The 15,436-nt window shown below is 41.2% G+C and overlaps 1 protein-coding gene and 1 non-coding gene across 2 annotated transcripts; one reads left to right on the top strand and one right to left on the bottom strand.

Moving 5' to 3' along the window:
- Positions 1 to 2,238: 2,238 nt before the first annotated feature.
- LOC130120167 (U12 minor spliceosomal RNA) lies at positions 2,239 to 2,392 on the bottom strand. Its single transcript, XR_008810890.1, has one exon. It is a non-coding gene; the product is annotated as a U12 minor spliceosomal RNA (small nuclear RNA).
- A 498-nt stretch (positions 2,393 to 2,890) lies between these two features.
- Positions 2,891 to 15,270, top strand: poldip3 (polymerase (DNA-directed), delta interacting protein 3). The gene is made up of 10 exons (XM_056287944.1): positions 2,891 to 2,958; positions 3,970 to 4,070; positions 4,269 to 4,708; positions 5,565 to 5,609; positions 5,696 to 5,773; positions 5,887 to 6,108; positions 7,796 to 7,873; positions 8,025 to 8,154; positions 8,436 to 8,502; positions 12,852 to 15,270. Exons 1-10 carry the CDS (start codon positions 2,891 to 2,893, stop codon positions 13,054 to 13,056), a joined length of 1,434 nt encoding a protein of 477 aa, XP_056143919.1. The 3' UTR covers positions 13,057 to 15,270.
- The last annotated feature ends 166 nt before the right edge of the window (positions 15,271 to 15,436 follow it).

Here is a 15,436-nt window from a genome sequence, read left to right as displayed (position 1 = left end):
CACATTATGTTGATCGATAAATGCTTCAGAATCACTCAAAGCACCTAGGCCCATGCCAACACGGCCCTGTCCCATTCAAACCCAGATAGAATGACCACAACATGACTATAGGTTTAACACTGGGGAAGATTTTGGAATTATTTATTATTATTTACTGCGGCTGACCTCATCGTGACGACCGGCATGGGTGCAAGTGAGGTGAGGTGAGGTGAGGTGAGGTGAGGTGAGGTGAGGTAGGGCCTTTATTTCAAACATAGAAAGCAAATGTTATTATTCCAAACATAGCAAACAAACAAACGTTACATGTTTGAAAAGGAGCAGGAGGACGTTTCTACTTATAATATCCTGCCCCCTCTCTGATGCTCAATCTATACAACTCGTTAATAAACTTGTTTTTTTTGTTTTGTTTTTTCATACACATCAGAGTATGCCTTCCTTACTCGTATACCTTGTCAATGAGTCAGAAAACAAACACAAAAACAACAAGAATAGTAATGACGGACATTAAACGTGGAATAAAAATAAGAAAAATTGTGGAAAATTTAAATTGTGTGTGTTTGTGTGCGTGCGTGTGCAAGCAAAGGAATTAAAGCAATAAAAATACCGAGAACAAGCGAAGAAGAAGCCCAGATAATAAAAGCAATAATAATAATGGTGTCCCATTAGAAAAAGAACGGCGACAGCAATAAAATACTGGAAAAAATCCCCAACAATAAAAACAATAACGAGGAAGAACAATAATAGCACCCACCAAAGAAGCAAGGCCTCCTCCTCATCCTTAAACCGCTTTAAAACACTTTTTTTGGGGTACCTTTTCTTTCTTTCTTAATGATTTACGTTTGTGCCTTCCTTGAGTTCTTGATCTAACCCATTCCACAGGCTAACGCGACAGTACGAAATACACATACTTTTGCAAGTGGTGCGAATACTTTGTCTTTTAAATTTCAATATTCCTCTTAAATTATACCCACCCTCTCTACATGAGAACAGCTGTTGCTGCAAGTCCATGAATACCGGGATGGCGTCCAGCGCTTTACCTGTGCCCCCGTCCATAGGGTTAGTGGTTGTTTCAGGAAGGGAATCCGACGTTAAATTCTGCCAAATCATTATGCGGACGGATAAGACCAGATCAGCGCTGTGCCCTCACAGGGTACTGATGGAAACTATCAAATCCGCTGCGGCGACCCTTGGGAAACAGAACTAGAAGAAGAAGACTGCGGCTGACCTCATCCAGGATGACTTGGAAAACACAGAACAGTTAAGTATGTTTAAACTCCTAGACTGTCTTATAAATAAGCAAAGTTTCACCATTATAAATGTAACAGGTGTAATGTAAAAGGTGTGAATGTTACAGGTCTTAGTCTGTGAGCCTATAAATATATTAAGTGGTTCACCATCCAATCCTTAGGTACCACCAGTGCTGTATTTTTTTTCTTTCTTCCTGTCCTGCAGGTTGGATGCTGGAATAACTGACAATGCTGACAATGAGGCAATTCCCTGCCAGTTAAGACTAGTCGCATGCACTGATTTATTTTCTCAATCGTCAAAGGCATGATGGCTGATCTGGAAGGATATTTATGTCTGTAGGTGGAACTGGGGGAAGCCTGCTTTCTTTGTTTCTAATTCCATCAAACTAATTTCTAAACAGATGAAGACAGTGTAATATTGACTCTTAAACAACAACATCGGGCCAAAAGGAAACTAAGAGATGTGGTCATCACACTCTCTAAAATACCTCTCTTCAATGGACTCTTGCTGTAGTGTAACACAATCAGCGATATCGTGCCAAGTTTCCATTCACTAACTAAAACCCTCAGGCTCGCCAAAAGTAATAAAAGTTGCACCTTCATATTCAACCGCTGAAATAGGCCACGGAGTTTGAAACTGGAAAACTATTGTACCAAGCCAACTGTTGAAGTGACCCTCTGCCTTCTAGTAGATGTCCTGAAAATAACTCTCACCAACATGTGACACTTGCACACCTTTTACCTGTAGTAGAGATGATAAAGGTATACAGTAGCGATGCACCATGTCATGTTATCTGCGGTAGCCTACCCGTGTTTATATTGTTCTAATTTTAACAGTAATTACGTGCTTGGAGATACAGTTCGGTCCCGTGCATTGGATGTTAACTATGATTATCACTTTATTACATGCATCAGTGGGGGCAGCACACTCTGGAGTCCGCCAAGGGAGATTGCTTCCTTTCTTGCAAGTTGTTTGTTACACAGAGTAGGGCGGGCAGATCCCGGCTCTGTAGGGCATCTCGCAAAGTAGGCGAGTCACCCAGACAGACAGACCTGTGCCCGGGCAAAAATTCATCTCGTTAGTTTTACGAGGACACGGGCGTCACCCCGCGTCGTTATTTTCCTTACTCATCAGTTTAAGGCATGAGAAGCCGATTGTCGAAGGAGACTCCCTATGACGTGCCTATATATTCCCTGTCACGGTCCCACCAGGATCAGCGAATAAACCACTTTGTAGCATACTACGACCCTTTCACTAGATACCTCAATTGAAATCGGTCGTAATGTTTCAACCGTAATCGTGTAATGTTAAAACGTATGTTCGTTTAACTCACAATTTGCAGCAGATTTGCACAAAGGCTCATGGGAAACCAAATGACGCACGCCATTCATTTGCAATCAGGGAAGAGCGAACAAGAGTGTCGCAGCTGTAGAAAAACAGCTATGCTGAATGAGCATATAGTGTTTTGCGATACCTTTTAAACGTTAAGGATGTGTTTGAGTTCACATAGTTTACGTTTTGAAATCGTCGTCAAGCCAATATATCAGTTAATTTGAAAACAAATATTTTGGCCGACATCAGGAGCCGTAGCCACGGTTACGTATTTTCAGACGCGCAGGCGCGGGATAAACTGAGGAAGAAAATGGCAGACGTTTCTTTGGATGAAGTGATACGACAGCGCGGCATTAACACCAAAGTGGCCGTTAAAAGGTAACGATTAACTACTTTGTCAGTAGATGTTCGTTTAATTTTCGTTTGATGGACACAAATAACGTTGGCGGTGGTGCAAAAATTTGAGACACAAACTTGACGTTAGGTGTTGTGGGCTGGTTGGCTAAATAGCTAGCCAGACCAACGCTAGGTACTGCTGAATGGCTGTACACGGTTAGCTAAAGGCCTGGACGTCATTACTGGTCGTTCAAAATTTCTAGCTAATCGTCGTATTTGTTTTCATTTAAAACTTTTCGAAAAAAAATGAATAAAAAAACCCGAGGTCTTATAAACGAAGCCGTTCGCAGGCAATGCCGTAGGCAAGCAATTAGTTAATTCTGTCTTTATGCATGCTCAATAATCCAGGTAAGAAAATAAAAAAAAAAGTTGAATCAGTTCATCTGAATATGTTTATCGACAGATGCGTTTCATCATTCATCTAAGTGTCTTTATGCATGCTCAATAAACGTTGTATCCAGATGAACTGATTCAACTTTATTTGAAATTCAGTCAACTGTTTTCTCCCATCGTTGCTTTTTTAATCTGCACATAATTTAAATCGTATTTCACCGAATATTGATTCATAGGATGTGCAATTTCGATAAAGTTTAGTTGATTTGATTGATTTCAAGTCATTGATTAATTCAGTTGATTTGAATTGCCAACAGACTAAACGTTACTCCGCTCAGAATTGCACATCCCGTTACAAAAGATGGGGGTCATTAAAGCCAACCACCTAGTTATCTCTTGAACTTGTTCCCTGTGTGAAAATGTATTGGTCAGGTTGGGCTGTAAATCCTAAATTATGACACCGTTTTTAATCTGGTGTAGAACATTAGATAATGGCTGGAAACAAATCAAATGTTTGTTAAGTTTTAATGACACAATGTTAATACTAAATCTAGGTAGCATGAGCATTTTTGTATTTTTTTTCCCAATAGCACTCGAGCTGTTTCTTCTGTTTTTATTGAATTTAATGACTCAATCTAATCTTGTCGTTCTCTCTCTCAGACCTCTGTTTAGCAGGGGCGCAGGGGGGGCTGGCAGAGGCTTTGATGCTCGGCAGAAGATAGGAGCCAACGATGTCAGACAGAGACTTGGAGGAGGAGCAGGTATGGTCAGCCATGTTGTAGTGGTGGATCTGATACTCTCCAAGCAAATTCTTTTTTTGTTGTGTACTACAACAAGGTCGATGTGTGCCAAGTTAGATCAGTGTTGTCTGTGAGAAACTGTTTGAGGTCCCAGGAGTTCTGTTCTCTGTAAACTAATGCCATGTCTTCTTGTTCACTTTTGGACCTGTCTGTCAACAGCTGGTTTTCAAGTGAAAGATGCCAGAGAGAAGCTTGGGCAGAAAGATGCTCGCTTCAAAATTCGTGGCAGAGGAGGAGCCACAGCAGGAGGAGTGATGCATGATGCAAGGCAAATGATCAACTCGCGCAAACAGGGGCAGAATCAATTTAGTGTCCCTTCACAGACCATCCAGCAAAAAGCAGTTGCACACCTACAGAGCCAGACACACGTGCCGCACATACAGATACACACGAGCAACAGTCCTGCCATTATGAACAGTAGAGCGTTTACTCCAAATATAGTGGGACTCAGTGTAAGAGGAGGGGTCACGCCGCAGCTGGGCAGTGCCCAAAAGAGGATGATCGATGCTCGTGATAGATTGAGTCTGAAGAGGAGCATTGGAGGAACGCAGACTGGGACGGCTGCTGCAGTGCCCTTTAAGATAACCAAGACGATCCAGGTAAGGGAATAAATAATCTATTGTTCCTCCTTTTGTTGATGAAAAAATAAGTGCTTTTTGGAATGTTACCTTATAGGGCTGGGCGATACGGACAAAATCAAATATCACAGTATTTTTGGACAAAATACCTCTATTGATATTGCGGGGATGACTATTAGTGCTTTGACAAAACATTTACACAAACAGCTGGAACGTTCTGGTAAGTTCAGAAAATTACACCATTTTACTATAATGCAGCCTTTAAAACCAGGAAAAGACAACACTTATGCCATATCACAATCACAGAAAGTTAAATAGTTCATCTGGACACAACGTTTATTGAGAGAAATGTTTCATCACTCATCTAAGTAACCTCTTCAGTCTAGACTGACTGCAGGTATCCCTGCCCTTATAAACAATTTAGTGGCATTACAACCAAACACAATGATCAGTTTTATATGCAAATTGCCCTTGACCATTAACTAGAGTTACATTGGCAATGTTTACTGTTCAGAGGATTGGGGAATTTTTGCAATCACAGCATTGTAAGATAGTAACCAGATGTACTATTTGTACTGTTAGCCCCCCCCCCCCCCCCCGATTCAGGGATGTTCGTTCCCTCTTCACATATAACCTTTTCACACTGGCCAAAAAACCCGCTAATGTCCACCTTTGGTCAATGTAAAAAGGCGGATGTTAGCGGGTTTTTTGGCCAGTGTGAAGGGGGTAATAGATGGCCTCTTTGACTCCCCGTTCTGTCGCCGTTGTTTGTGTGTGTGGGTGTTTTTTTTGTTTGTTTGTTTGTTTGTTTTTTCCTATAAAAAAAATGTTGCTATCATATGCTTACCACACTCGGATCTGTCATGTCTTTTTACAGCAAAGGCCAGCAGGAATGTCAAGTGGGATACGTGTCGGCACACAGGTAGAAGTGTTTTCCCATTAATATTTTAACAGTTGGTTTGATGAAGAACTATTCATTTTGTAATTCTGTAATTTTATCTCTCTCAGTCTGTCTCAGATGAGCGTGATGGCCCCCCTAGTAAAAAAATGAAGATCACCACCAGTAATAACGTGCTACAGTCAAGGGTAAGTGTTTCCTCCTTGGACTGCCCTTTGGCAGATATAGCTGGCACAAATAAATGCTCATTCTCCATTTATGACACTAAGCTTGACCTTGTTCCCCCGTTTGTCTTTGTCAGCCTGGTTCCATGGGCTCCCCATTCTCCATGTCGGCTCCTATCACCAAGGTTGTTAAAAATGATGCATACACAGCCCCTGGTGCCCCTGTCCCTGTAGCCCCCACCAGGCCAAACCCCAGTGCTGCAGCCTTCCGAGCCTCTGCTGCAGCCTTACAGCCAGTGTCCAGGACTCTCCAACAGACCACAGCAGAAGTCAGTGCACCACCACCCACTCCACCTCAGGTCAGCATCCCAACTTGAATCTGTTTCAATTTCCTCTCCTTTTTCATTTCCCATTACCTGCCTCCCCCTCTATTCCTCCACACCAGTTGGAAAAACTTGCCACAAAATGTTATTCCTGGGTCAGTTTTGTTATTTACATGAAACATGTAGAGGAAAATTTCCCTGCGGCCCTTTAAAAGAGTAGTAAATGCTCTGATGAGAGTAGTGGCCTAAAATCCATTATCCTGCATGGTGTGAAACCAGAGTTATTCCCTCAAACCACTGTGCAAGCTTCTATTAGCACTATGGACAAAAGAAAGTTAACCAAAGCTAGGTTTGAGTAAAATAATTGAAATATAAACTTAGCCTTACCTTCTCAGGGGTCATTGCTAAGACCACTGCACACAAAGTCCCAAATGAAAAATGCGATGTGACATTCAGTCCTAGTCTCAACTAGCCAGTTCTTTCTCCACACTGTAAGTGCTGTACCAGCGCACAAGAGAAAGGTCTGGCTGAACACAGTGTCCAGTTGACATAGACAAAACATTCTGCATTGTTTGTATTTCTAGAAACCAATCAAAATCATCCATGTTGGTGCTAAACTGAAGGTATGGTGACAGTGTGCTACCAAAATAGTGTTGGATTGTTTCCAAGTGCGACAGAATCGGTTGGCTCCAACAGGAGGATTATGCCAGTGGTTAACATCCAACAGTCATAATAGTAATTCCAGACTGTCATCCTCATTTTTATTGGAAGCCATTTACTTTTGTTGCACTGGGTAATGATAGCTGGCCATACCTCACTTGCACTGAATACATCGGCAAGGACTGGAAGCTGAAAATGCAAAATTCCTCCATTTTTTACTTTCTCACCACAGACGAGGCAATAAGATGAAGTTAATTTGATGTTATGAATTTGACGAATGTCAAGACGTCAACACAGAATGCTTCATCCATCCACCTAGATGTATTCATATAGTCAACCTTCATGTATTATAAATTAACTAAAAGATTTTGTCGTGGAACTTCACTTTAGTTTTAGAATTTGGTGCATGGGGTCTGCTCTTTTAAAGGGAAATGTTGTTGATATATATTTAAACTTGTTTCCATGTAGTAATTGTAGCGGTGGCTTCTGCACAATACTTGCCAATGTTGTCTGTATCACCGTAGCCTGATATAGCAAACTTGTTTATTTGTGCCAGCCACTGATGTCAATGCATATTGAAAGAACTACAAGGTTTATTGGCTGAGATGTTTGTTTTCTAATCTTTGCGGTTGAGAAACTCTTCCGCAATGTATATTGGTGCATGTAGGCAATATTGAACAGCTCTCTTGGCGGAGAAGGTCGATTTCTCTGTTGGAATGAATTGCACTGAGGCAGTTATCGTTTTAAAGACAGGATGGACCACCAGCATTTACTGGACGTGCAGATTATTAGCAGGGACATTTTTGTTTTAACGGAAACTTTACTTTGACAGCAACTACTCCTAGGCTTTCCTTCACCTAGTTAGAGAATTTGATTTTATATGAAGTTAACTAACTGAAAAAGTGTTTGGAGTGGAGCCTAAAGAGCGTAAAACGCTTTTGTCACGCCAGGATTGGATTAGTTGCATATTTAAATGTGTGTACATTATAAAAATACAGCAAATGTTGTGAAGCTAGGATTTTCTGTGCATATATTTGACCCATGGTATTCCACTTTTTTTCAGCCTGCTTTCAGTCCTTTAGAAGGGACAAAGATAACTGTGAACAACCTGCATCCCCGTGTCACAGAGGAAGACATAGTGGTGAGAGCATCACTTGGTGTTTGGCAATATCATTTTACACTTGTGTTTAAGATTCAGGCTTTGTGTTGAGTGGTGCTCTTCTGATGATGATATAATGACTCATTCTATGCATGTATAAATATTCTTTATGGTCCCATCCGTTCTTCCACAGGAGCTATTCTGTGTGTGCGGTGCCTTGAAGCGAGCACGGCTAGTGAAGGTTGGGGTGGCTGAGGTGGTGTTTGTCCGCAAAGAGGATGCTGTGAGCGCGTACAGGAAATACAACAACCGCTGCCTGGATGGTAAGTGCCAAAAGCAAGGGCACATACATAATGAGTCTCTGAATGTTGGGCACAGAATTCTGTTTTGCATGCAGGTCATTGACTAATTCTGATGACGGTGTTTTGCTTTCTGGGGGACATCTGTTGAAACAAAATGTATTTATATTCCCTGGATTCAAGGGTTGGCTGCTTGAATTTGATATACCATTAAAAGATAAGCAGTAACTAGACTGATGCAGAACTTTTTTTGTGTTTGTGGGATTTTATCTGAGTTTTGCTTTTGTCTTCTGCTCCACTCCCAGGCCAACCCATGAAGTGTAACCTTCACATTCAAGGAAATGTCATCACGTCAGATCAGCCTATTCTCTTGTAAGTCAGCTTCAAGTGGTAATTGCAGTGGTATTTGAGAATATTTGAAGCGAAATAGTCATCAGTGCTGCTATGTCAGCACCTCCCCCAGTGCTAACCTAAAAAACTTTATTGAGCCTGCAATTTAGCTCCTGATGTTGTAGTATGTGTTGGGATGTACTTCTTGAGTGAATAACCCGAGATTGCTCAATGAAAGACAAGACATACGTTTTTATTTCTGTCACATTGGTTATCAATATAGCATTGCACCATGCCCCTACTGTTGTCTTAAGCTCACAAAAGTGGAGCAATCTTTTTACAATCCATGTGGAAATTGCTAGTTTACTGAAAAGTATTCATTGTCACTGCTATACAAAACTTGGAAGAGGTTAAAAAAATGTACAGCCTCTGAAACTTGGTGCTCATCTGCAATTTGCGTTAATCTCCAGTGCTAATCTTCAAAATCTGAGCATTCCACTGGTTCCATTCGCTTCCTCTTTTACTACTCCTATATAAAGCCGCGAACAGGAGTTTTTCACTGATTAGTTATTGGTCCTAGTTCAGTTTTGATGTCTCTTGACCAATGTAAGTAAATGAGACCATCAGGGAGAATATTGGATATTGTTTTATATTGATGGTAAATGTTTGTCTCTAGGTTGGATTCCCTGTGAAATCTGACGAAATAATCTATGCCCTGATTAGAAATACATTAACTCATCACTGTATATTGCAAACACTAATTTTTCCAAAACACCACTACATCTCTATGTTTTCTTCAAAACAAATGCACCAGCTTGAATCTAGATCTTTGTGACAAGTAACACTTGTGCAAATTGAAGTCGTTCATCCGTGAAACACTTCCCCTTTAGTCCACAGGGGTGCCCAAAGTAAAAAATAATCTAAATTCTGTAATGGCTTTAAATTTATTACCAATAGCCACATGTAACATGAAAAAACTAAGAGAAAGATAAGAATCTTCTGCTTTTTTGTATACATAAGGAGGATGATAGGTTATCCTTGATGAGGAACAATTCTTGAGTCACTTAACAGCAACTAAAGGACTGCATTGGGATTGGGATCCCGCGGGATGCAAATCTCGTGGGAGCAGGCGGTTTTAACTTGCTGCGGGGTGGGAGCGAGCAGTCAAAACACAAAAAATTTGCAGGTGCCGGGATTTAGCTAGCGCTAACCAGAAGGATGGAGACTTCAACAAAGGAAGTTGAAAAGAAGCTCAAAGCAGGCTATTACAACAGAAAAGCAAAACAAGGCAAGACTGACATTTGGAAAGTTTTCTCAGTTGGTACTGACAAAGATGGAAATGCACTGGAATTTGTTAGTTGTGACACGTGGAAAAGTATTGACCTACAGTGGGCACAAATCTGGCACCTCTGGGTTGAGGCAACATACCTGTTCTGTTCTCCCAGGTCAAAGCAAGCTCTCCTTCAAGCATAAAGCACATCTTCCGGCACATTTTAAACAAGATACTATCGAGAAATGTGTTGGATTTTGCTGTAGAGACATTCAGCCACATGACTTCGTCGCCAGGAAAGGCTTTGTTGACATAGAATAGAATAGAAAGCCTTTATTGTCATTGTACAGAATACAACGAAATTCAGAGTGCTACTCCTGATCAGTGCGTTACGACAGGGAAAGAATAAAACAACCACCGCCAATAACACGTTCTAAAATAATAAGTAAAATAAATACAGTGTAATTTTGCCCTAGAATAGGTGTACTTATTGCACAAGAATAACTAATCATTGCACTAATATGAATACAATTATACACTAGAATTTAATTTCGCTTCGTTATGACCGACGGGTATGCATCTCTTTATTAATACTACACCGTAAAATAACATGTTTTCCCGATGGAGCAGGAGAAACAACCAGATGGCTCAGTAGTTAATACCGCCAGCTTTCCTGCCGGAGATCGTGAATTCAAACCCCTGTTGAGACGAGTCTCCAGTAAAAGTCAGTGGCTTTGATTCCTAATTCTATACAAGCCAGCTACCTCTCAGCTGTATGTTGCTTTGGATAAAAGCGTCTGTTAAATTAAACTGTAAAACACAAACTCAGTAGAACTCTTATTGTGCAGACGTAAATGGTCAGGATGTTTGTGGGTGTGGGCGGGAGTGTAACACACACATTGCGGGAGTGGGTGGTAATGGTACGAAATTCAGCAGGAGTAGGATTAAGAAAACAGTCCCACACAGGACTCTAAAGGCAATTTATCAGATTGCTACTTGGTATCAACCAATGCTTAAACGCTAGAACGACCAAGGCCATCATTTTGACGGTTTTGGATTTTCAAAGTTTAATAACTTTGTGAGGAAGAAAAAAAAGATACAGACCTGCCGCTCTCTGAATGCTCCTAAAATGTCATATATTTGTATTAAAATGAGTTTTAGATCAGTTGCGCAAAAACAGTTACAATAAGATCTACCTAAACAAACTTCCACTCCTCACCTAAGTTTTTCTTATTACATGATGATGCTGGTCGCGTGGCTTGGGTCCTGGACTGCTCCGTTGGCACGTGGACACTGCTTGGCATCCTGTGCATCATGTTCTTCATAGATTTTATGTCCATTATAATTCTGTTATCCTCTTTCAATGTTGTATTATGTAATTTGCGTGAACACAACATCCATTGCACGCTGTCCGTCTTGGGAGAGAGATCCCTCCTCTGTTGCTCTCCCTGAGGTTTCTTCCTATTTTTTCTCCCTGTTAAAGGGTTTTTTTAGGGAGTTTTTCTTTATCCGATGACAGGGTCTAAGGACAGGATGTTGTGTTGCTGTTAAGCCCACTGAGGCAAATTTGTAATTTGTGATATTGGGCTATACAAATAAAATTGATTTGATTTGACCATGAGCTGTCAAAAAGACGGCTTGTGATTTGCACGTGATCGTGCGCGTCATGTCTCTATGACGTGTTCGTCGCATCATTTCCTTCACGAAGGTCATTGCTCTGTCCTAGAAACACACTAACCTTCTCCAGTGCAGAGTAATGGTCTAACCTTGATTTTGGATTATTGCCAACATGTCTGATTACAGACGCCACTTCAGACGCACCATGACTAGCACTGAGGCGTTGCAGTATTTACAAGCGTTGGACAGCGGCGATTTGAAATTGTTTGAAAAATAGTATTAAAGTTATTAAAAAGTTAATTTTGGTGTCAATCATTTAGTAACAGACATACTAACGTGCAATGCATTAATATCTCAATTGGGAAGGGTCCGCGGTGGTGTAGCGGTCTAGGCATCGGCTTTGTGTCGATGCAGTTGTCCACTGGGGACCAGGGTTCGCGCCCCGGTCTCATAGGATCCGACTATGGCTGGACTCGGTGAAGCAGCAATAATTGGCAGCGCTGTCTTCGGGAGGGGGGCGGAGGCGGCTTGTGTTCATTACATGAATGCGTCTCTGTGTTTGTCGGAAAAAGCAGTGGTTCGGCCTGGATTCGCCTTGCCACTCTCGTGACAAGGCGTCTCCTTCGAGACTGCTGGCCAGTGAGATGCAGTTGGCGAACGCATGCAGTACAGGGGTGGGTGTTTGAACTAAAATAGGGATCGATTGGCCACTAAATTGAGAGAAAAGGGGAAAAATCTGAAATAAATTAAAAAAAAAATCTCAATTGGGTATTTATCTTGACAAACCGTAGGTGGTCATTTTGATGGCCCATGGTCATTCTAGTAGTTTTTAGGTTCTGGTCATTGTTTGGGACAGTTTCAATAGTTATTTTTAGTTATTTTTTTACATTTCACATTATTTGGCCTTGTTATATTCGTTAGATAAGCAATATGTGTTTTCCATTTTGTTTTTCAGGTAATATTTTCACTTTTTCAATTTTGCCATTCAAGTTCAACCATGTCTGTCCGAAGTTTAAATTGTTTAAACTAAATTGAAATCCCGGTCTTTCTAGTGTTAAATTTGATAGTTGGAATTGGCAATAAAAAGTACTATCCTACCTTGTCGCTGTAAAACCAGCCCTGTTATTTGCGAATGACCATTGTGCTTTTGAAAGGGCATCATAGCTGCTGGGCGTGGTTGCATTGTTATGGTAGAAGTTAGCTGGAAAGTGAGATGAGGTGAAAGCCCTACTTAAAAATAACCTTCAAAAATTAGCAAGTACCAAAGCTTGAATGATTTGGATTTTCCTGGTTAAAAAGTATCAAAAGTGACCATATATTTTCTTCAATCTTAAGGATTGTGGCGTTGAAGACTCGTTGAGCCAAGTAAATTGCCCCAACAATCTGTTATAGGTGGCTAACTTGCAACTTTGGCCATTCAGGTCACATTTTCCAACAAAGTGCATATGGTTTGGCTCTTGGTCTTGTGAAATCAGCTCTTCTTTCTTTTTCCCCTCTCTCACAGGAGGCTCAGTGATACTCCAGGTTCTGGCACTGGTGTAAAGAAAGACGGTCTGCCAGCCTCCTTGTCTCGCCCTGGCAGCCAGAGAGCCTCTTCTCAGCCCACCCCAGAGGTGGACCCCCAGACCATCCTCAAAGCTCTGTTCAAGTCCACCTCGACCACTGAGCCTTCCAGCTCACAGGCTACTGCCTTTCGCATCAAGATATAGCTAGTCTCGTGTAAACACACAAGAACACAACACAAACGCATAATAAACCCCAATATTTTGGTTCGCAGCTTTCATAACGGAAGGGCCGTGTTCTGTAATGCGAGACACAGATTTGTACCTGTGACACACTACACGATTACGTTGAACTTCATATTGATATTCACCATCCTTTTCTTTCCTCTTCCAACTGAGTGTATTCGTTTTTGTGACATCCAAATGTCATCCATGTCTCTCAAGATGGACCATTGAAAAGCAGTCTCGTGTGTTAATTTGTTGTTTTAGTTACGTAGGAGAGGGGTAAACTGGACATGGGAATGGACTTTATCACCCCGTTTACACTTGGTTTTAAAATGCGTCCCATCCCCCCCCATCGAATCACAAGTGGACAGCGCTAAATACAAGTGTAAACGACCACCAAAACGTTTTGTGAACCGGTTACTCAAACCTCTTGCCGAGGTGGTCTGGGACGCATTTGACAACATATCTTTTGTAGTGTAAATGCTAATGCCTCCCCGACAAGGACCTAACAGGAAAATGCGTCATCAGTGCAGGGTTTGGTGGTGGTTTTGGTAAGAGCGTGCCAACTTTCGAAAAAAATGGAGAGAGAGGAGAGTGTAGGTGGTTGGGAGTACAAGTGAAACGAGATGCCTCATCTCCATTTGGGCAGAAGAATCGGTCCTGTCAGTCTCAACAGTTGGAATAGTCCGTACATGTATATTAGTGCTTGAAACCTCTTCAAACGTTAGCTATTGTTTTCACAGCTAGTCAGCAAATCTGGCGCTTGACCGAGGCTTCCGCTACAAGAAGCGAAATCTTCTTCTTCAGAGTAAGGAAATCTGATCACAAGTGGTCAGCAGGACGCATTTGGAGACGTTTACACACAGGTGTAAACGGCAACGTGTCTCGCTGTCCACTTGTGATCCGATCGCCCAAAACGCATTTCAAAACCAAGCGTAAACGGGGTGTGTTTTCAGAAAGCTTCACATTTACTGGTTGTTTGGTTCTCATTGAAAGCCATCCTGTTTTTCACACATTCAAGCTTACTTTGAATTGAGGATTATACCCATCTCCCCTGTAAATGGGGACTTTTTTTTTGTGTGGCATTTTTCTGCCCTTACAAGATAGTAATAGGCGAGAGGGACAGGAAATGTGGGGGGGGGGGGTGACATGCAGCAAGGGGCCCGGGCTGGATTCAAGCCCAGGCCGCTGCGGTAAGGACTCAGCCTATGTGGTATGTGCTTTACCAGGTGAGCCACTGGGGTGCCCCTGTAAATGGGGGCTCGTTAACAACAAAACTGATATTCATACGCTGATTATCATGCAAAATATGCAATAGCCAGTGGTCTGTTCGTAATAATTATTTCAGTAAACTGATTTCTACAGATAAATTCCACAGAACTTTGTACTGATCCACCTCTGGGTGAGTTTCATTAGCCTCATCAGCGTACGAGTGTGTGTGAATGGGTGAATGGGAAGAGGTGTACATTGTAAAAAAGCGTTTTGAGTGGTCGGTAGACTAGAAAAGCGCTATATAAAACGCAGTCCATTTACCATTGTTTTTCTTAGTTATCCATTTTGAATTGGTTAAATGGGAGCTGTTCAAGTTTCAACTCATTTGATTTTTGTTCCTGAACTTTAAATGTCTATTTCTCTTGTATGCCAGTCAAGAAGAAAACTGTAGTGTGACAAGTCTCTGAATTTCTGCCAGTAAATATTTTGCTTTGTACACTTTGACTATCTTTTCAATTTGCCACATGATTCATTAATGTTGCACCGCAACAATCACATCTTTTTATGCATGCTCAATAATCCAGGTAAAATTACAGAAAATTGAATCAGTTCATCTGGACACAATGTTTATTGAGAGAAGCGTTTCATTACTCAGTGACCTCTTCAGTCGCAACTGACTGCAGGCATCCCCACCCTTATAAACGATACAGTGGTGTAACGACCAAAAACAAAGTATTGGCTGTTACTGTGTTTGTACTGGTGTACTTGTGTAACGAGAAAGATGGCTACTGAAGAAGGAGGGATCATTGAAAATGTCATGTTCCCAAATTATTTGATATCACTTGTCCTTGTGTACTTTATACCTATGGGATCATGGTCTGGTTAATGAAAATACTGAAATAATTTTCATATCATGTTCACATATTACTTAATATCACATATTACTACTGTTTTCTAGAGTAAATAGACAGATTGCATTTTTTTCTCCCCACTCAGTATGTTAACTTTAACTGGGGATTTAATAGTTTGATCCTAAATCATAACTCTAACCATAAACAACTCAGCATAAACTGTTCTGGGTTGGTATTTTTATTTTAAGATTTAAGTTTTTAAGATGAGTTTAAATACTTGGGGTCAACTGTCCAAAGTA

This window comes from Lampris incognitus, chromosome 10 (assembly GCF_029633865.1).
Source record: "Lampris incognitus isolate fLamInc1 chromosome 10, fLamInc1.hap2, whole genome shotgun sequence".
NCBI classification, from domain to species: Eukaryota; Metazoa; Chordata; class Actinopteri; order Lampriformes; family Lampridae; genus Lampris; species Lampris incognitus.
The sequence above is the reverse complement of the archived record's forward strand: the minus strand, read 5'-3'. Positions and strand labels throughout refer to the sequence as shown.